This window comes from Liolophura sinensis, chromosome 1 (genome assembly GCF_032854445.1).
Source record: "Liolophura sinensis isolate JHLJ2023 chromosome 1, CUHK_Ljap_v2, whole genome shotgun sequence".
Taxonomy (NCBI): Eukaryota; Metazoa; Mollusca; class Polyplacophora; order Chitonida; family Chitonidae; genus Liolophura; species Liolophura sinensis.
Window position 1 is genome coordinate 20976687 of NC_088295.1, and position 21727 is coordinate 20998413.

A 21727-nucleotide genomic window follows, 5' to 3' on the forward strand; every position below is an offset into this window, starting at 1 on the left:
TATGGCAGCGCCCTCTACGAGTCATGCGCTTCAAATTATCATGTGATCTGTCAATAATCACAGACCACTGCGTCTGAGTTTACAACTTGTTGTGGTTTGACAGGTCTCATGCATGTAGATCATGTAACTTGTGAAGGACCCATCATGATGAAAAAACTAAACCCACCTCCATTACCCATACCGGTAATAGGCCTAGGCTTTTAGATGTGAAATATTCTGCAGTGTTCAAGCGTATGCGGTTTAACCAAAAGAAAAATAAGTAAATAGGCCTAAATAAATAAACATATGCCTTTATGGAGGCCTGGGAGTGTACAGGCGGAAAAACAATGCAAAACAAAGAAGCTCACAGGGAGCCGAGGAAGGCGGAGATCAGGGACATCACTTAACAAAGTGGCATTCCTCGTTTATTTATACATACATATACCGATATAGTAAGTTTAAATATCGGTAAAAGGGCCAGGCATACACTTCGGGTCAAACATGCCTTTCATCTTAAAAACCGAGGACTGTGATTTTTCCTCCCTTACTATGATTTATACATTTTAGCTTAGCTTTAATTTCAAGTACATAGCTACCTATATACAGCTGTGATTACGTATATTATCACAGCCTTGTGTTGTTCCATAAGCTTACCATGAACACCTGTGTACTTCCCTTGCTGCATTTGATATACTACTGCTACTGTTGATAGCTGAGACGACTATTGTCTACGGGCAGAGACAAATGATTTGGTGCCCAGTAGTATATTAAAGCCAGAAAGGAAAGTATATGTTCAAGGTAAGCTTATGGAACAAGAAAGGGCTGTGATAGTATGCGTAATCACAGCCCTATAGAGGTAGCTATAGATGTACTTGAAATTAAAGCTAAGCTCCCCCTACCCCCACCCTGAAATAACGGTTTTTTTTGTTTGTTTTTTTTTTTGTCTATAGATCAAGTAACATCAGCTGAGAGGTTGGAATAAAAAAAAAAGGATTAATGAATAAAGAACAGTGTGCAGCTTATCCCGGATTTATCACAGCTTTTTCACCAGAAAACTGCCTAGATTGCGTCTCAAGCACAGGCGGCCCCTGGACCCTCGCCTGATAGACTGGTATACTATTTCCGCTGCTCCTCCCACATGCGTTGTTTTCAAGTCATCATGGTAATTTTTAGGTCTAATAAATGCTATATTAACGTAGGGGCCTACGTGCATTTTGTTTTACGGTACTATGCTATGGTGCTATATTATTAGTTGTATGGTTATTCAGTCATAGGATACGCAAATATATGGTGTCAGCAATCCACATATATATTGCAGGATACTAGAGTATATCTGTACCCCATTGTTGTCCATTAATAAGCGGAGTACTGTCTGATGCACGCTAAAGACCTGTACGATGTGTGAGTTGCTACGTCATTTCGACGTTCAAATTTTGATGACGTCGATATATTGTTGGAACGAACCTTGGTTAATATATGCACTGCTATGACGTCATAATGACAGGTATACAGGCTTACATGCAGAGGCCCTTTTGCATGGAATGGCTCCTAAAAGAGGACCGAAAGGTTTGACCCATGTGAACGGGGCTGGAAAGTCATACAAACGTAGGCATTGTATGAATAAGTATTACTGAATAGTGTTCACATAAACTCATCATCAACATGAGCGCACGAAAGGAGGTGTTTTACCGAAACGCCAAGGTTCTGTTAGGGAAACCTACTAAGCGCGTGTGGTTCCGCCTGAACCCTCTCCTGGAGAAGACATCACTGTTCATCATGAATAAAAAGGACAACAGCCAGTTTACACTCCCCCTTCAGTCCGTGGTGATATGTGAGCGGGTTCTAGATGACGAAACTGCCTTCCAAGAGACATGCACAGAGGGTTAGTAACGGAAAATCTTAACCATGATATCAAATCAAATGAGCTGAATATCAAGTCCCGAATTTTACACACCGGCTTGAAGTTATGGTGCAGACTGATGCTTGTACCATATTTATCCTCTCGGGAACACTTTGTTACTCGATGTTCAATTGATTAAACAGCTAGGCACTACATGTATATCTAAATATAAGCACAAATACCATCATGAAGGAATTACTTGACAACCCTGAATAGAGATACCCTAATATTTATTTATATACTTATTTGATCGATGTTTTACGTCGTACTCAAGAAGTATTATGGCGCATGCGAGGAAACCGTGCAGAGCCCGGTGGAAACCCACGACCATCCAGAGATGTTCAGCATGAGCGGGACTAATGCTTATCTGGACTTACACATACGGTTTACGGGTAGCCAGGGGGTTGATGATCTTCTGGGTGGGGGGTGGGGGATTTTTTAAAAAATTATTTTTCAGTCACATGATGTGCAAATTCAGTGCGAGGAAATTACAGCGGAATAACATCTACTTTGCATGAAGATTTCTGATTCTCATTTACTGCAAAATTCCCCTTTTTCAGAACAGAAACCTCATTCTTTGATTCTTTGAGAATTATAAACACGCGTGACGGAATTCCTGCCTAAAATAATCCCTTCATGGTAATACAATCTATAGTATTTTCAAATAAACTTGAAATAAGCAACAATATGCTGGTTCAGCAAAAAATTCTATTGTAGTGGTTTTAATATTGTTAGGTTTGATGTAGGTATAGGTAAATTGTGATTTCTGATGTTCGCCTAGTGGTTTGTGATTATATTGGCAGTAGCATGCTTCTCACGTCCGTCTCCAAAGCTGTTAAATGTTGTGTTTATTTGTATCTGTAACCTGAAAATCTTTTAACACTTCAATATTGATTCCACATGCAATACAGTGCGAAGTCGGGAGACCGTGGGGTCAAACCCGGGTCGGGTCATACCAAAGACTATAAAAATGGTCCTTGTTGCTACCTCGTTTTGCTCTTAGCACTGAGAGGTTAGAGGTAGGAAACCGTTGGCCTATGGACAGGGTCAGCAGAACGTGATGGGTGAGGTGTCACGTCTGGTGTCTATGGCTAACACTTCAGTGGCGGCAGCATTGTGGCGGCCTGGACTCAAGAAGACACGTTATAAGTACACACACTTATTGACTCTTCGTCGTCGTATGACTGAAAATTGTTAAGTACGACGTTAAACCCCAAGCATACATACATACCCTGCAATACAGTGTTTTCATGAACAACTCAATTCTCATTTATGATCAAAACGACTATACATTAAATTGTGGTCGGTCACACACATCGGCAAAGTAGTAGCAACAAAGTAAAGAGCTTCAGTCAATCCGTTGGTAGGAGATAAACTAAGCATTCTGTACCGTTAGGCTTATCCTATTCATAGGCCTCTCACGGAAACTTCTATATAACGGCGTGTCGATTGTCTTCCACAACGGCTGTTATTACGCATTATTCAGTCAAGCTTTGAACTGCTCTCCGTTTTGTTTTTCCTTGTAGCGTTAATATGTAACGTTTCTTTTTTTCATGTCAGTGTGACGGAATTACCAAATCATCTCTGCAAATGTAAATCCATCAGGCATATTTACCTGTGAATTTGTATCTTTTTAATGTAACATTTGAGTTTTTCGCAGAGGGTTTACGCAAAAAATCAGACAGAAAGTAAAACATATAATTAAATTTAACTGACGTTTAAAGGGGTCAAAGGTCAATGTTCAACCTTTTCAACATGGTATTAATATACATATTTGTGAGAGGTTCAAAATTCAGACAAAGGTTATTAATCTCGTGGAACTCATATACGTTCATCACTCATGGGCCCATCCCACAAATGGTTCTTGTAGTGCTTTGTTCATCTGCTTTAGCATACCACTATTCTCAGATATATATGGTAAATGAATGATAAACCTACGCATGCCCTAAAAGTCTATGCTTTAAGACATTCTTACTCTTATTCGATAGAATATTTTGGATTTATTCACTTTTTACGTCATCTAAAACTTCAATACATCTAAGAAATTAACAAAGTAAAATTTACCAAGGTTTTTCTTTGAACCTGACTAATGGCCAAAGAACTATAGGTATAGTATTGACCACTTTATGCCTTTTGTGCTGTTACCAAAGCGTAGAACACTACTCCTCAGTGATACCATGAAAGCCTGCGGAACAGTCCACCACAGAGCCTTTAATAGCTATCTTGAGCTTCGAGAACACTACCCACTTCACCTGCGACACAGTACTGCTTAGAGTATCGCCAGGTTTTAACCCAGATATGGTCATCCTAAACAGTATATTATAGAACACCATATATGCCCTAAGCTTTGTGCCTCCGTGGTTACTATGCGGCGTGGCAGAATGACTGCAGGAGCCTTTCACCAATGCACTAGGTGTGAGTTCAATTCCAGCTCATGTTGACTTCCTCTTCGACAGCAAGTGGGTCGGTCTGTCAGCAACCTGCGGATGGTCCTAGGTTTCCCTCAGGCTCTGTCTGTTTTTTTCTGGCCGCCGTCGAATAAATGAAATATTCTGGAGGCTTAGAACACCAATGGAATGAATAAATAAATACCCTACACTTTATACCATGCATGTGGTATCGAACGCAAGCTGTTTACCTCACCTACAGTACGAAGCATCATAACAGCTGTTACTTTATAAGTGCTTGATATGAGGTTATTAATTCGACCGTTTTGTCTTAATTCTAGCTGATTTTTGGGACTACCTTTTTTCCGATAACTGGAAGAACTGGTCAACTGTTCGAGTGTTTGAAGGCCAGCTGATGGAATGGCTTCTAGAAGCTCTCTATACCCTGGAAAAGGTTGGAACGATAGTGTCTCATAGAACCGGCATCTTCGCTCAGAACATTCGTCACATCAAACGACCTCTCAAAGGTTCAACGGTAAGTTTCTCATCTTTGTTACACACACTGTCGTTATCATTTTCTCCCACTCACTTGATTTGTTTCTCTGTCCATGTGTGTAGGGGGTTCCAGATAGGTTGGGGCAGTTGCGGGGACAACACTATTGGGCGTGTTGTTGCTTTGTGAATGTATATAGCTTTACTTTTCGAACTACATGGTGCTTTATCTTGTTTTATGTATACTGGTGTATTTTTTGAGTAAGTAAGTACATGTTTCCTTTGTATCTGTTTCTCCGTGAAGGCCTTGGGGAGAACAGTTTCACTGTAAAATTGAAGGAGCTACCTTCGATAAATATAGATATCATTATTATTACTATAAAATTGACCGAGCTACCTTCGATAGATATCATTATTATTACTATTATAATTATTATCATTATTATTAAAGGAGAAAAATCAAACTGACTGCTGTTTGTTCACACAAAAACAACACTGTTCATTGCAGTAGCCTAGATTCGGTTGAGGGCTACGTTTACTTGAATTGCAAGCCGGCACTGTCTTCTCTCAAACACATGTAAGCCTGTGTAGTAATTCAGTCAACTGCATATGCATCTATAAAACTGCCTAGAAGTTAACACAGGACATGGAAATCAAGCTTATTCACAGATAATGACAAACATGCCCCAAGAAAATAAAAACCGTGAAACTTATCAACAAACATTATTTTCGTATAACTTGCATTTCTAATAGGAAACAAAGGAAATCAAGGAAACCTTAAAGATCAGCTTTACATACTACGCCAAGCGGAGAAGTCAATTCGACCGCATGATGAGCAGTTCTGTATGCTCCATGGAGAGCCTGTCTTTCCCGGACATCGAGGAAACGTTCCTGTCCGAAGAGGAGTTATCCCTTTTCGAATCACCTTCTTCCGAGCATGTGGGAGATTATCAGAGGGAGCATTGTGGATCTTTTAGACCCCACACCAGACGTGCCATCATTTCTCTGGATGACACTCTCACCGATTACAACGAAATACATGCAAGAGGCTCATTTGAATCCATCTCTGAATACGACGAAGACAACAAAGAAGAGGAATTCAGTGTCCTTTCCCCAAACAAAGTGGTCCGTCGTCTTAAAGGCCCGCACATATCATACAAGGAATGGACCAAAACTAATCAGGCGTCCACGGTCACCCCTGCATCAGGGAGAACTCAGTTTTTGCCAAGCATCTACACTCTGCCTCACTTCCATTGCGAGAGACCAATTCGCTCAAGAGCGGACTGCCCAAGCGTGCTAAATAAGAAAGACATAAGGTATTTATCTGAAATGGCAGCGGCCCACAACTCTGCAGCATGGTTAATTGAGACGATGGACTGTATGTCCAAAAAATCTGGCCGAACCGTGGACAGACTACGTAAAAGGCTCGAGGTTCGGGTGGATGAGCGAAACAGAAACAAACAACAAGCCAAAGCTCCTCAGGGAGGTCATTTAGCTGAGGCTAAAGTAATTGCATCCAACTACGCTCAATCCCCAATTATTACGCCTGTGTTAAACAGATGTCACGCAGTACCGAGTTTTGAGCAGTACGTCGTCAATTTGATTAAGGAAAGGGGCGCTGGGCAAAAATTGAGGGCCAAGAGACGAGGAGTTAATAAATATTCTCAACGCCATAGGATGCGAAATGACTTCGATCAGCCAGACTACTTCGTTGATGAATGGAAATCTCCCAGATTAGGTAATGCTCGAAAAAAGAACACACGGCCAGTGAAGTCCAATGTAAAGAAATCCCCCAAAGCACAGAAGAAACAATTTAAGTCCAAACCCTCCATTGGTTCTCAACCGCGATCAGAGACTATCAAAGAAGTTGACGAAACCGATGACACTGATGACCATCCTGAAGAGCTGAAGAATACAGAGAACATCGTGGATATCATAGTCGGAATCACAGACTGTGTAGCTTTCAGAAACAACCTTGCAATGATTAACGAATCCGATGAAGATGGGACTCCTTCCTCAGGCATCAGCTCTAATACTAATAGCCCGGAAAAGGGATCGCCCGCGGCTCCCGATCAGAAAGGTTCGGCCAAAATCAAATCCGTCGCAACTCCTTCATGTCCTACTACCAGTGGCGAATCCTCGGCTTTAGACGGAGAATTGTCGGTCTCTGACAGCCAGGATTCCCATCAGTACGCTAAAAGTGTATCTCCACCGAAGCCTTTAACTGGTTCAATTGACAGAAAGACAACAGCCAGTAGTCCAGAAAAGGCGGACAAGAATGGTACCTTAGATCAGACGAACGGAGAAGTGTGTCCACACGGAGCGGGTGAAAGTAGCAGCCCGGACAAGACATCTCCACCCTACGGGGATGACACGGAGTACAACAGTGGACCATCGGAGGCTTTGCCAGAAGAGACAGCAAATCCAGTGTCCGATAACTTAGAATTGTTTGATGCCAGAAAGATTAACCGCAAATACAGCTTCGAGAAACTGAAGGCCAATAGAAAATACCAGAAGAAACACGGTTTCCGAGACATACTAAAGAAGTTTACACGAATTCAAAAGATTGCGTCCGTTTTCAGAAAAGGCGCTATGATAAAAGGAAAAAAAGGGAAACAAAAGAAGACGTTTAGCAATCCATTAGTCATGTCACCGAGTCCGGATCCAACTGATACTTTCGTTGGTCAAGTCACAAAACGCCGAGATGCCCTAATACCAACAAACATTGTTCCGCCAAACTTTCGGCATCCAACACCAGAGGAGTTCAGGGCACAGTTACTAGGTGCTCTGGAGCGGTTTGTTGTGAGAAAAGAACAGGTCATATCAAATTACAAGAACAGATCCTTAACTTCCATAACATTTACCAGACCAGATCTTTTTGCCAACTAAATGATCTCCTCAACGAGATATTCATACTTCACGAATTCATATTGTCCATACATTGTCGGACATACTATGCAACAGGTAAAAAGGAAATATAGTAACAATTTCCTCTTGTGTTTTCTCGTATTTGTATATCTAGTCCTGGGTATAGCTTTGCTTAAATATATCTCAGCATGTGTACAACTGGAAACACTAGTGCATGTCACATCATCCTTCAAGTGTTAATGGAGAAACAAACATGACAACTGAAAAAAGAGAAAATAAATGCAGAGAAAAAGGTGAAATTTCACAAGACGCAGATAAATCGTAAGTGTAACGTTGTCCGAAGATTTCAAGATATGCTGTATTTCACCCAAAGTACCGACCCGGCAACTGAGTTGGTAGAGCGTCTGTTTCGGGAGCGGTAGATCCAGGGTCAATCTCACACCGAAGACCTTAAAAGAGGAACTTCCTCGCTTCGCTTTCAGCATGAAGGGGATAGTCCATCGACTGTTTGACCCGTATCAGTATAATGGCTCGTGTTGGGCGGCTTACTTGCCTTATGTAAGTCGTCTCAGTAATGCAGCCCTAGATAAAAGAGCGGTGGAAATCCTTGCAACAAGGAGGTACATTGCATGCACTCTAAGGATTTCTCCGTCGTCATATGACTGAAAAATTGTTAAGTACAGCGTTAAACCCCAAACACTCTCATTCACCCAAAGTTATTCATTTTCAAGTGACAAATATTGCTCGATAGATTTGTGATTCTTAGGAATTGTGAAGTTAATTGCATATCAGAAAAATGTAAGTGTTGGTATGAAAAGTCCCATTTGAAGGTCTTTATGTGCTTTCGGAAGTGCCTTTTTACATACAAAACTTTAACTGAAATACAGTACATATGTTGCTATGTTTACCAAATCCTTCACTCATATCCTAGTGTGAATTTGTATAAGGCATTTAATCGCATACTGTAGTGATTTATATATAAGTTTAAGTTTGACCTTTCCTGGACTCGTCCATACAGGACCATACAATCCAATAACCTATATATATATATATATAGGTTATTGGATTGTATGGTCCTGTATGGACGAGTCCAGGAAAGTTTGGCTAGGTTGCAAACGGCATTTTTCTAGCGAACCTTAAGTTTGACCTTTCCTGGACTCGTCCATACAGGACCATACAATCCAATAACCTATATATATATATATATAGGTTATTGGATTGTATGGTCCTGTATGGACGAGTCCAGGAAAGGTCAAACTTAAGGTTCGCTAGAAAAATGCCGTTTGCAACCTAGCCAAACTGTATCATATCACCAAACTTGGAGAGAAACTCCTTCAACATATCAACGTAGTATACGTGAAATATGATCATTTAAGTATTAAGTTTAATCATCAAGTATTAAAATTCTTGCGTTGGAAAGGACAGGGGTCCCCGGAAACTGTGGGACTTCAAAAGTTTTATCAAGGCGCCAAAAATAACTTGCGCTCATGAGTCCACAAAATATCGTCTATCATATAAAATATCATATATATGTTCAAAATCTTCCAAATATTCCACAAAAATTCTAATTTAACGATATCTCTAACCCATACAAATTCACATTCTACAAGTAAAACCTATGTCTATGTTATGGACAAGGCAGTAAATTAACCCCATGCAGTTATATGAAATAATATACTGTCTCTAGCAAAATCGCCTCAATACTCAAGGATTGTCCTCTTATGACTAGGAAGAAAGCCTGGGGGTTAACCCAGAGCGAATATATCAACAGATAACGACTGAGTGAGTGCTTGGGGTTTAACGTCGTACTTAACAATTTTTCAGTCATATGACGACGAAGGAATCCTTACAGTGCATGTGATGTGCCTACTTGTTGCAGGACTGATTTCCACCGCTCTTTTATCTAGTGCTGCTTCACTGAGACGCCTTACCGAAGGCAAGTAAGGCGCCCCTCCCGTGCCATTGTACTGATATGGGTCAACCAGTCGTTGCATTATCCCCTTCATGCAGAACGCCAAGCGAGGAAGCTACAACATCCTCTTTTAAAGTCTTAGGTGTGACTCGACCCAGGATTGTCCCTGGATCTACCGCTCCCGAAACAGATAACGATGTTTGTGGCTACACCAAATCGCCGTGAAGTGCAACCCCTGTGGCACAACCCAGAATCTATACGTTTGAGGGACACGTGTTCACTGGAGTACAGTGTGGGGGCGCTCGCGTTTATAACGGAAGTTGGGGTTAGAAATCTTGCGATTCACGGACTTCGCTCATGAGCGTTGGGCGAATAAAGCGTTTTCGTCACCCAAACTTCCGGTATATGCACGAGGGACCCCACGCTGAACTCCTGTGAACTCGTGTCCCTCATATGCCCCATAATAATGTATAAAGGGATGTGTTCCATTAAGCATTCGTTACAGGTTGCCCAGTTCGCTGGCGATAGATACCTGCTTTGCAACATGTTCATTGCAATCTCTCACAGGTGTAAAATTCACTGAATGTTCACTTGTTCGCTCATTGACAAAGCACAGCTTTTCGTACGTCAACTCGTATAGATATATGAAACCCTCGGCTCACAACACGTAGGCAAAGATTCAGGCTCACTGCAGGTGTTGCCAAGTGTCCAAATCCTTGTATGTTCCACCAAATGGTCATGACTTCTCAACAGAACTGCGGACGTCAAAATGCCGACTAATGAAGGAAGCCCTGTGATTATGGGCAATGCTTTCAGTACTACATCACTGGTACACCATGCTGAGAACACCGGACATTATGTCATTCAACGTAACTATTTTCTGTTCACCAAAAACACTTAATAGAACCACAAAGATTTTATGAAGACAATTTATTTTAACGCAGGAAAGAATGGACAGAGGTAAAGACATGCATTATACTAACTTGTAGTGAAAAATTCCAATGAAATAATGCGACAAATTTAAGTAGATTTGCATTTTAAATTGAGGCAAAAATCAATTTACCTCGATGTAGTGTTGTTATCAAAAGGAAAATCACAACTACAGGAATTTTATTGCAACAGAACTGATTTACCTCATTGTTTCATGAAGTACCATTCATTTGCTTTTGTTGTCAGAAAATAATAAATTGCCTCTCAGAAGTAAAGCATTAAACAAAAATAATGCAGTTGATTCAGAATCAGAATTTAGAAAAGAACTTCAACTATATTACAGCAGGTCTAACCTTCTAAAGGAGGTAAAATACAAACTCATTAAAATCAGACCTGCACATTCATTGAACTGAAGGTTTAAGCAACATTTTTTATTTCTTATATTGTGCATGCGTAGGTTCCAAACGTGTTTAATTTACAACTGTGGACTTACGAAGACAATTTTGGTGTGAAGAGATCTGATGATAGTGGAATGGCTACAGGAATATCATAAATCCAATATGGCATACAGCACTAATAATAGTAATAAATGTACTATATAAGACATAAAAACAGTTGGTCGGACTCATAAAACAAAAAGCAAAAACACATGATTGTATAAGTAAAAGCTTGTGACACAGTGTACATAAATCAAGAATATTAGGTGGTCTGTTTCACAAAAAATAGGAATGTCTCTTCCTTGTGAGTATTTCCCTAAACTCTTAACCTTTAAAGAATCTAAAATATGAAAAAATATGAAATTTCACAGAGACATCCCATGGTACAATTTAACTTTATATTTATTTGATTGCTGTTTAACACTATATTTCTCACTGTGCAAAAAGTCTGGTGTTAGTTGAATACAAAAGTGCTTTTCACGTCAAATAAATAAAAACTCAAATGGTAACACAAAGCTGCATCTTGGAAGGTCACAACCCTAAGTATCTATATGGAATGGACAATACAAGGAATGTACAGAGGCACAGGCATTGGCATAATAATTAAAATGTTCAAACTGAAACATGTACATGTACATGTAAAAAAAAAAAGACATTAACTATTTCATCTAAATTCCCAGTAGACTTCACCCTGTGGTTAGTGACTGGTCCTGTTGGAAATGTAGGGTAAGTTGTCTCTCTCATAGTGGCATATTAACAAAGTATAAGCAGCATTCTCAATGTTACAAAGCTAACAAATGTAAAAATGTAGTTCAGCTAACCACTGAGAATGCTGGGAAGACATCACATCATTCTAGAGAGGAAGACATATAAGTACCCAACAGTGGTCAGGAGTTTCCACATTGTAGCACAAATAGCACAAAAAATCTCAAAATAGCCATGGTTACATATTTACTGTTGCAGTTTAAAAATTATCCAATTGTCCAATTAAGTAAGAACATTCAATAGAAACAATTCTCTACAAAGGACATTTTTTCCTCAAGTAATAAATCTGCTCCTTAAACCTTCTGTTCACCTCAAAACTAATCCAACAGCTCCTAATAAAACAATCAACTGAAGATCTGTCTATGATTTTTCACTCAAAATCTTTCAATCTTCTTTGGACAGTTTGTTTTCAGTTCTTCTTGTATCCCATCACATTCAAATTTTCTGAAAAACAAAGCAAATAAATCATTATTACACCCCATGCCACGTGATGGTAATTCTGCCAAAAAATGAGCACTGATTAACAAAACACTTTTGGAGAAATGGTACAGTATATTGGTCTTCATGTATTCACATTTCATAGGACTTATAACACACACAATCAAAGATGGCTCAGACTAGTATTTACTATTGAGAACCAAGGCAGATGAAACTTAGATCTGGTAGCAACGCTGCCAAAAAGCTTGCCTGCAAAACTTCAGCTCAATACATTAAGTACTGAAAATATCAATTTGATAATTTAAGGTAACTAATATGTACATGTACACACAGCATCAGGGATGGAACAGCCCCCTTGTGTCATTGTGCTTTATATGCATGTAAAACTTGAGGTCAATACAATCTCACATGCCTAACATTTTGATTAACACTGATTTTAATACACAACACACTAAGTCAGGAATTCAGTAATTTATGGTAATAAATATGTACACACCAAATCAACGATGGAATATCCCCCTTAAGCTACTGAACTATCCATTTGTTCAAACCCTGATGTCAATACCTGCAGTACTTTTTAAGATATCTCTGCTAACCTTCTGTTTAACATTGCTTTCCCTTTTGTTGGACTCTGACACTCAGGGTACGATATAAGCTAGAAATGGACAGTCAATTCAACCAACATGGCAGTGGAGAAGTACACTTCATATGGAATTTGGAGCCTTCGTGTCCTAGTGGTAGCTTGCTCAGCAGCACAATAACACAGGGGCCTCTCGCCAATGAAGTCGCAGAGAGTTCAAGTTCAGCTTAATCTGACTTCCTCTACAGTCGTACATGGGAAGCCTTGCCGGCAACCTACTTATGTTCGTGGGTTCCCAGGCACTACCCGGTTTCTTTCCATCATAATGCTGGCTGCCACTGTTAAGTGAAATATTCTTGAGTACAGTCTAAAACTCCAATCAAATAAAAAAATAACAGATATAGAACCTGTACTTCATGTATTACACTTATCTCACCAACAATTTACCACCGATATGGAAAATTACTGAAAATCATCATTCAAGAAAAAAATTGTCATACAGAGTTAATTCGGACCATGCAACTGAATTTTATTGTTTTTGTCAGCAAACAAAAAACAAATGTACTATGAGCGAGATTTTGATATTAAGGGTGATAGGATACACAACTACAAGTTTCATGGTAAAACAACTAAAATGATGGACAGCATTCCCACACACATTACATAATGCTCTTTCCAACACTCACCACAGTGAGCTTTCTTCATGGCGCGAGTGTTGGGTATTTCATTCCCATTAAGGTCAACACACCAGCAATAGCCAGTGCCAGAATGACACTGCTCCTTCTGATAATATCCAGTCTCATCGCATCGGGGGATGAAGGCACCTACCAAGAACACAGGAATAAATGAATGAACGGTTGGGGTTTTATGTCCTATTTAACAATGTTTCAGTCATATGACGACAAGGATTCATTAGGTGTGTGAACATATACTGTGTCTTCTTGTAGCAAGCTGATTATATGCCGCCAAAGTGCTGCTGCCACTGAAGTATCATGCCCAAGACATCAGACATGACACCTCACCCAGTCACATTATACTGACACTAGGCTGACCAGTCCTGTTTCCTTGCTCTAAGCTCTCAGTGCTGAGCATCATGTGAGGAATCAACAAGAACCATTTTAAAGGCTTTTGGTATGAATCGGTTTGATCCGGATCTCCCAACTTTAAGTTTGAGACTCTAACCATTAGGCCACCGAAAAGGTCTATGGACACAAGACATACAGTACTATCAGCAAGTAGAGAAACGCCATTCATAAAACCGTAATGCACAACATCTTCAGGATGTTCAAATTACTTTTAGCGAGAAAGAACATGACTAAAATCTCTCAAAGTTAACCACTGGCTAACCAAAATGGGTTCAGTGAGCAATGAACACAGTGAATACAGATGGCAGTATGTGACAGATGACAAATTTATGTCTCTGACAACCACACCCGAAACTGTATGATCAAATTCATAATGTTTGTAATATCTAATATTTTTCTGTTACTTGATTCTTACTTTAAACCATAATGAACAATCTTGACATCAAAAAATGCCTACGGAAAAACACTGACCCTTAGCAAACTTATACTCATTAGTAAGTAAGAAGAAATTCATCATTTAAAATTTTGGCATCTAACACACAAAACTGACCTTATGTGTCTATGCTGCACGGCAGGGAAAGTAAATGTGTCTTACCTAATAAATGATGATGCTGAAGACTTTGTTTTCTTTGAAGACATGGAGGCTCTGAAATTCAGATTGAACATTTACAAATTTGGGGCAACTGGTGGTAGTATTGCTAAGTTTGGTTAACGGGACAAGCAAATACATGCAGTAAAAGGGCAGTAACTACTCGAAAATTTGGCTGCCACAACACTGATAACAGTTACAGACAACTTTAAGAAGTTATCCGTAAGCAATTGCAGGCCAACAGGTGCTACTGAGCAGAAACACAGGACAAATGTTTTACAAGTATGGAACAATTCAGATACAATACAGGAATTTAAAAAGGTTCTTTATGTTCTAGCCAATACCATTGTCTTACAAGAGAATAAGATATAATTAGTTTACTGTCTTGATACTGTATGTTCTGTATATCCCCTGCGCTTTGAGTGTCATCATAATGAGTTGGTTGTTGTCCTATGTAAAATAGGCAGAAAGAGTGAAATCCAAATACAATATGTGGACATTCTTAATCATCATTCTATTTGTTTTTGAGGTCCGATCTAAACTCATAGTTTCGGAGTATGTATTTTTATGTGGACTTCTAATCACTGTGAAAAGTGCCAACTTATGTAGATTTCATGCAGGTTTTGAATTTGGTGTAGCGTTACACACATCAATACTGTACATATCTAAAGAAACCAAACTGCCTTCTACTAATAAGGCTTTTTTGGGGGGGGAGAAATCAACATTGTTTCTGACGCCAAAGCATGTCCTAAGAACTGCTCCTTGAAACTGAACACAATATAAAACACTCTATTATATACTAACCAGGTGTACAATCGCAATCAAACACCTCAAGCTCAGCTGATAACCCTTATATATCACTTCAATTCAGGGATTAAAACGTTTGATACTTTGAGCTTATCAGAATGATGACATCCTCAAAAATTAAGGTCGTGCATTTATTTATTTCATTGGTGTTTTACGCCGTACTCAAGAATATTTCATTTATATGACGGTGGCCAGCATTATGGTGGGAGGAAACCGGGAAGAGCCCCAGGAAAACCCACGACCATCCACAGGCTGCCGCCAGACCTTCCCAGGTATGGCCAAAGAGGAAGCCAGCATGAGCTGGACTTGAGCTCACAGCGACCGCATTGGTGAGAGGCTCCTGGGTTATTACGCTGCGCTAACCGACTGAGCCACGGAGGCCTCCATGCAAAAAGACTTAAGGTGTGAAATGTATTAGGTCCCATTTATATTGCTGTAAAATAACATGCAAGCAGATCAAATACAACAATCAATCAATTATGAGTCTGAAATTATGAATATTTGCATGATACAAAGTCATCTTCCTGGTGACCTGGGCTCAATTTGAGCTTCATCACTTATTTTGAGATCTTCAAAACAAGTGAATAACCAAACTTTTTGACTCCTGACTATATACCAATCTATCATTTGAAAAAATTCTGGCCTCTCTGAGGGTTGACTTGGATACTCACAAAAGTATTGAATGCGAAATGTCTGTAATTCGGACTGACACACCAGGGGCTGGTTTCATGAAGCGTACTTAATGTTAAGTACAGCTTAGCTAAGTGCACTTTATATCTCTATGACATACGTTGCCATGGTAGTCAAGGGCTTACCTAACTAAGTGCGTATCATGAAACCGGCCCCTGACTTTGATCAATTCAATTCAAGTTGAACAGGAAATTTTATCGACAAATTGTGCAAGCCCCAATTCTATGATATCTACTGACATATCAACGACATTATGAATCACTATTGACACAATGTGGATGTTATCTTGCTAAAACTTGCTAATATATAATGCATGCAGCTGTTTCAAACCAGACCCTTTCTTGATAAATGTTATCACATAATAGGTATTATAGGTTTAGTTTGTGGAGACCACACTGTGATGGCCAAGTGGTTATGATGGCTGCCTCTTATGTGGTAGACCTGCCTTCAATCCACATGCCACAGGCTTAATAATTGTTAATTTTGATGCTAGTGAACAGTGATATTGGCCTACTAAGAGGCAACATCTTTGTTAACTGACTGGAGTGATGCTGAGAACAATGCTACACCATAAGCTAATGAACTACAAATCTGCATAACTGTATAGATACAGAAAGATCAAAGTTCTTGGTTTATTTATTTTATTTGATTAATGTTTTCTGCCCTGCTCAAAAATAATTAAGTTATACGACGGCTCAAAGTTCTTGAACCATATACCAAAACCAGACTTGTGTCTCATGAACATTGGTCATTACATACGTGTTTCGGCAAAACAGCAGCACCATTCCTTCCTGGAGAGAAGACTGTCCAGGTTCTGGTCACAGGACTCTATGAATGGTTTTAGGCAGGGTTCATTCTGATTGGTCTCCAGATGCTTGACCTCTGTGTGGTTCAGGTGGTTGTCTCCGTTAAGGTCAAACTGGTGCAGAGCCCATACAGCGGTCTCCTGACAGTCACACTTATCTGCAAAGTATCAGCAATAACAGGATCTCACTAATATCAACCCTATGTTTTTGGCATCACACAGGAATGACTTACACTTCCTAAGTGTAAAATAGAGCTAAAATAACTGAGAAAATACGCAAATTAGTGGCTTTATACTTTGGCAGAATTTTAACAATTACCCTAGTCACCTTTGCAATAAAAAGAGCTGTAATGGTCAACACACTCACTGTGAGACTGGCTTGAGTTTCACACATGCTTGTTCAATCATTACTAGCCGAGTGTCTCATGATGCTTGTTCAGTCATTATTAGCACATGCCACACATGCTTATCCCATCATTATTCACTGAATGTCAAGTTGCTTGTTCAATTTTTACTGGTGAATGCCACACATGGTTATTACATCAATATTCACTGAGTGTCACGTTGCTTGTTCAATTATTACTGGTGAATGCCACACATGGTTATTACATCAATATTCAGGAAGTGCCACAAATGTTGATTCAACCATTATTCACCGAATGTTTCATGTCGCTCATTCAATCATTACTGGTGAGAGCCACATGTACATATTCCATCATCAAGCCTTCATATCGATAGAGTGAGTGAGTGCTTGGGGTATAGGAATGTCAACAGAAACTTGAATTTTGCGAAGAACTCACGGTCATGCTTATGAATGGGAATCTTAAGGTGGGTGTTCTCTTCTCTGCGAGCATGAAGAAGTGCAAACCAGCCGGTAAGTCTTTTACTCATCACATCCAACTCTTTCTTCGTACAAACTGCAACAATATAGCACCAATAAAGAAACACACAGATCACCAATTAATTTTATGATTTCTTTATAATCAAAATTTGATAAAACACGGAGAAAGTGTATGTATTAAGAATTACTGTTTTCAGCATGCCTACAGAACTATTCAGGAACCATCTAACATCTATCTTATTTCTCCATCATCAAAATTTATGTAATCAGTGACAATGAAGAACTGGGTTACCATGCTATATAAAATATCCTTGCCCAATGACATGTATATTACTGAATACCACTGACAAGTGACAACAACAACTCACCATGGTGTTTGGTGCCTTTGTGTGACTGACTGTGTTTCCCATGATGCTTATGATGGTGGACTTTGTGACCTTTATGATGACTGTTTCTTAAATGACTTTTCCCAGGTTTTCCAAGGTGATGGTCTTGGCTTGGTCTCATCAGTCGCTTAATAGCTGCTTTCTGGAAAAAATCAGTTCAGGGCTATACACTTATTTCTTTGTTATGTCACCCAAACGGAATGTTTGATATTACTTGATGTTTAACATCTGATGCATACATTTCAAGATAAAATGAGTTCAAATTAATCAGCAGGCCACCATCATGGTTAAAAAAGATGGCTACTCATCTCAATTTTGTGGTTTTTCCTTATTTTACATTTCCTTTCAGTTAGCCAATGGTACTAATGTCTGAATTCAGAGAAGCATCTAACTATCTCTGGGCTTGCTGGGTTAACATAATCTTACCTGTACAGACTTGTGGATGGAAACCTTAGCATCCAGTGCTTTTCGTGCCTCATCCCTGTCAGAAGGTACAATCTGAAGATCAAGGGACAATTTCAGATTACACATTCATCCTTTTTTTTTAATAATTTAGATAAAATTCACAAAATTTTACCTTCAACCAAAATTCATTGAATTTTATAAAGTGCACAGGTTCATACTGATACACATTATCAAAACACTTTGGAAACAGAAGGTGTCAGTGTTCAGGCAAAAATCTGTGTATAAAGATTTCTCTGTTTGGGTTTAAAGTCATTTTTAACTGAAATTCTGATGTCTGAAATACTAACATTCCATCCCACGACATTTCCAAAAATAAAAGAAAGAAAACTAAATCAATCTTTAAAAAAGTTACAGGATGTCATGTTGCTTTGTTTGCCTTCATATAGATTTTTTCATGGGCCATTTGTACATTGATTCCACTACTACTCCCAATGGAGAAATGTACAAATCAGAGGAGAACACAGTGTACATGAAAATCCATTATTGCATTAAGTACATGAACGGAAGTAAATATGAAAATAATTACCTACTTGTCATTAAACTTAAATAGCACAAGTTTAAATTTTAGAGAAGATGTATGCCAAGATTTATGGCCACAGGTTCAGTACTTATGAAGAGTTGCATGGACAAAATCTGAATAAATGGAAAAGCACTATGACGCAAAGACCTAAACGATATGCAAGGTGTATGGTGAGTTTCATCAAAATCGGCGCCACACTTCGAGAGGATTATGCATGGACAAAATCTGAATACATGGAAAGCACTGTTACGCAAAGACCTAAATGGGCATAAGCATGAAAATACATTTTTGATTGCCCTTACACTTAATCATGTACAAGTTCAGGTGATAGGCAAGATACAATTTAGGTTTCATTACAATCGGCACAGTAGTTTGGGAGGAGATGCATGGACAAAATAGCATATCCAGGCAGGCAGGGTGATTTCAGTGTACTCCCCCCAATGATAATGATCAGGCCTTACTAACTGTCAACATATTTATAGAGCTACCTCACTGAATCATCACACCAAAGGCACGAGACATGACACCCCATCCAGTCACCTAACATTGTGGCTAGGCCAACCAGTACTTGGCCTCCTCTTCTGCTACCAAATGATAAGCAAGCTAGCACTATCGTTACCAACATTTAAGTCCTAGGGATTGATCCCCAGATCTACGACTGACTTACGATAAATACTGAGGCTGAGAGATCCTAAACACATTACTCACATGACCATGGATAACATTAGGTGTAAGCTGGGCATGAAGTTCCACAGCCTCCAACTTTGGCTGAGGCCCGCTATGGTTATTAACAATTACTGGTTTCTGATGAGAGTCTTCCTTGTGTTTCAGATGCTTCTCATGTTCCTTTTCCTTGTGCTCTGGGTGTTCCTTGTGATGTGAATGCTCTTTGTTTTGCTTTTGATCCTTGTGATGTAGATGGTCCTTGTGCTGGGGATGGCTCTTTTGTTGAGGATGGTTCTTGTGTTGGGGATGGCTCTTGTGTTGGGGATGGCTCTTGTGTTGGGGATGGTCCTTGTTCTGCTTGTGGTCCTTGTTCTGCTTGTGGTCCTTGTGTTCTACGTGGTTCACATCAGGAGCATGTTGCTGCTTTACCTGTGTGGGTGAGTCTATTTTGTTGTGCTGGGGGTGCTCTATGTGCTGATGGTGATCCTTGTGTAGTTTGTGGTGATGCTTGCGTTTGTCTGTTGATTTCTGATGATGCTTGGAATAATCCTCAATACTCTTTTTCAGTCCTTTGACATCATGGTTTCCAAACTTGCGAAACAAACGACGACTGTAAGAAAATAAAAAAGGGCAATGAGACAAAACTTTAAAAGATCCTGAGTTACAATAAGTTTGACCATAAATTAATAAGCTAAATGAACCTGTTCACATCATTCTATTTTTGGGCAATTAAAAATATAAATGTTGTCTGGGCCTATTTCCAGAACAGTGAACATAATGCCCTGCTGGAAGCAAATACAATTATGCTACAATATCTGTCCATTCGAAAATGCCCATGTCATATCCCAGAGAACATATGCCTCTTACCTCCCTTTGCTCACACAGGATAATGAAACACAGATCTCCAGTTAAATTAACACACTGTAGGAAAACAATGCTTCACTTGATGACAATTATGTTTTAATTGAAATTTCTAAAGGTTAGGCACATAGAAACATTGATAAATATTGGAACACTGCTGGTTTGTGTCCAGTTTCCAATGACAAATTATCATTATATATTTACAAATGTTATTGTATAGCTCGGGCAAAAAAACAAATCAGGCAGAAAAAATTCATCTAGGACTAAACTGAGTTTGGCAGGTCGTTTTTTGATGGAGCTAGACGCCAGAATCAATACTATGCTGTTGGTATTGTTTGAGCGTGAGAAGTCATTAAGGCAGCCATTAGCTGAACATATCTCATCCTTTAGCTGGATGTCAAAGCCTGGGTATCGAGGATGGATGGATGAAAAGGATTGGACAGACCGCGGCTTCATCTCTTAAACACGGGTTCACAGCCTACAGCTTAGATCAGACAGAAAGGTGAAACAGCACAGATGCTCCATTACACCAGCCCGCTATGCGGGCAGCAAAAAGACACAGCCACTCACAAATACGGCCACCACGAGGGAGAAAAGCCATCTTACACAAGCTTTACATTGATATAATGCTACAAACCACGGAGATGAAAGAAAGCACATCAAGGTTGGGCTATTTACCACAGGTTGGCATACAGGGCTAGGGGCGTGTAACTTATGATCATTCCAAAAACACAGATGTCCACAGTTTTTTTTTCAGGTTTCGACAAAAAAGGAAATAAGAAACTTGTTGATACTAATGACTAAAACATGTGCTAAAATGATACCCATCACCTGCCTAAGCTTATTGTCATGTATTCATGCAGAGTACACGAGGGCTCGGGAAGTAATGATCAGCTATGGATGATAGAACATGACCTTGGCACATAAGGTTATGCATATCCTGTTCTACTTGTATAACCTGACAAAACTAATCTTCAACCCAGGTTCACACAAAATGACTGGTGCATTCCCAGTAAAGCTGCAATGGAACACCCACATACTTAAACCTTCAACAATGACTGACACCATTTGACTTCTTTCCTGATCATACAGGCCTTAACATATACATATACTTCCTTGCTAACATTAAACTAGAAAATGCACATTCACAAAACCTGGTTTCACAAGTTTCACCCAGTATGGATTTTAGCAAGAAAAGCTACAAAGTATTAAAACTCTCCAGTATCAAAATAGAAGTCATCACACAATATCTGACCTACTGTATTCAGTGATTTTCTACTATCCTGCAACCAAGTGTCAGCTGAAACTAGTAGATTACAAGTAA

The 21727-nt window shown here is 39.4% G+C and overlaps 1 protein-coding gene across 1 annotated transcript in view; it reads right to left on the reverse strand.

Moving 5' to 3' along the window:
• Positions 1-10453: 10453 nt before the first annotated feature.
• The window catches only part of LOC135479196 (LIM domain-containing protein A-like), a 30374-nt gene continuing 19100 nt past the window's right edge, over positions 10454-21727 (reverse strand). The window contains exons 4-11 of the mRNA XM_064758985.1: positions 19585-20152; positions 18318-18389; positions 17874-18033; positions 17465-17581; positions 16619-16822; positions 14369-14419; positions 13375-13512; positions 10454-12114 (exon numbers count right to left, since the gene is read on the reverse strand). Of these exons, the coding sequence (XP_064615055.1) occupies positions 12080-12114; positions 13375-13512; positions 14369-14419; positions 16619-16822; positions 17465-17581; positions 17874-18033; positions 18318-18389; positions 19585-20152 (1345 nt within the window). The 3' untranslated portion in view covers positions 10454-12079. The remainder of the gene's footprint in view (positions 12115-13374; positions 13513-14368; positions 14420-16618; positions 16823-17464; positions 17582-17873; positions 18034-18317; positions 18390-19584; positions 20153-21727) is intronic.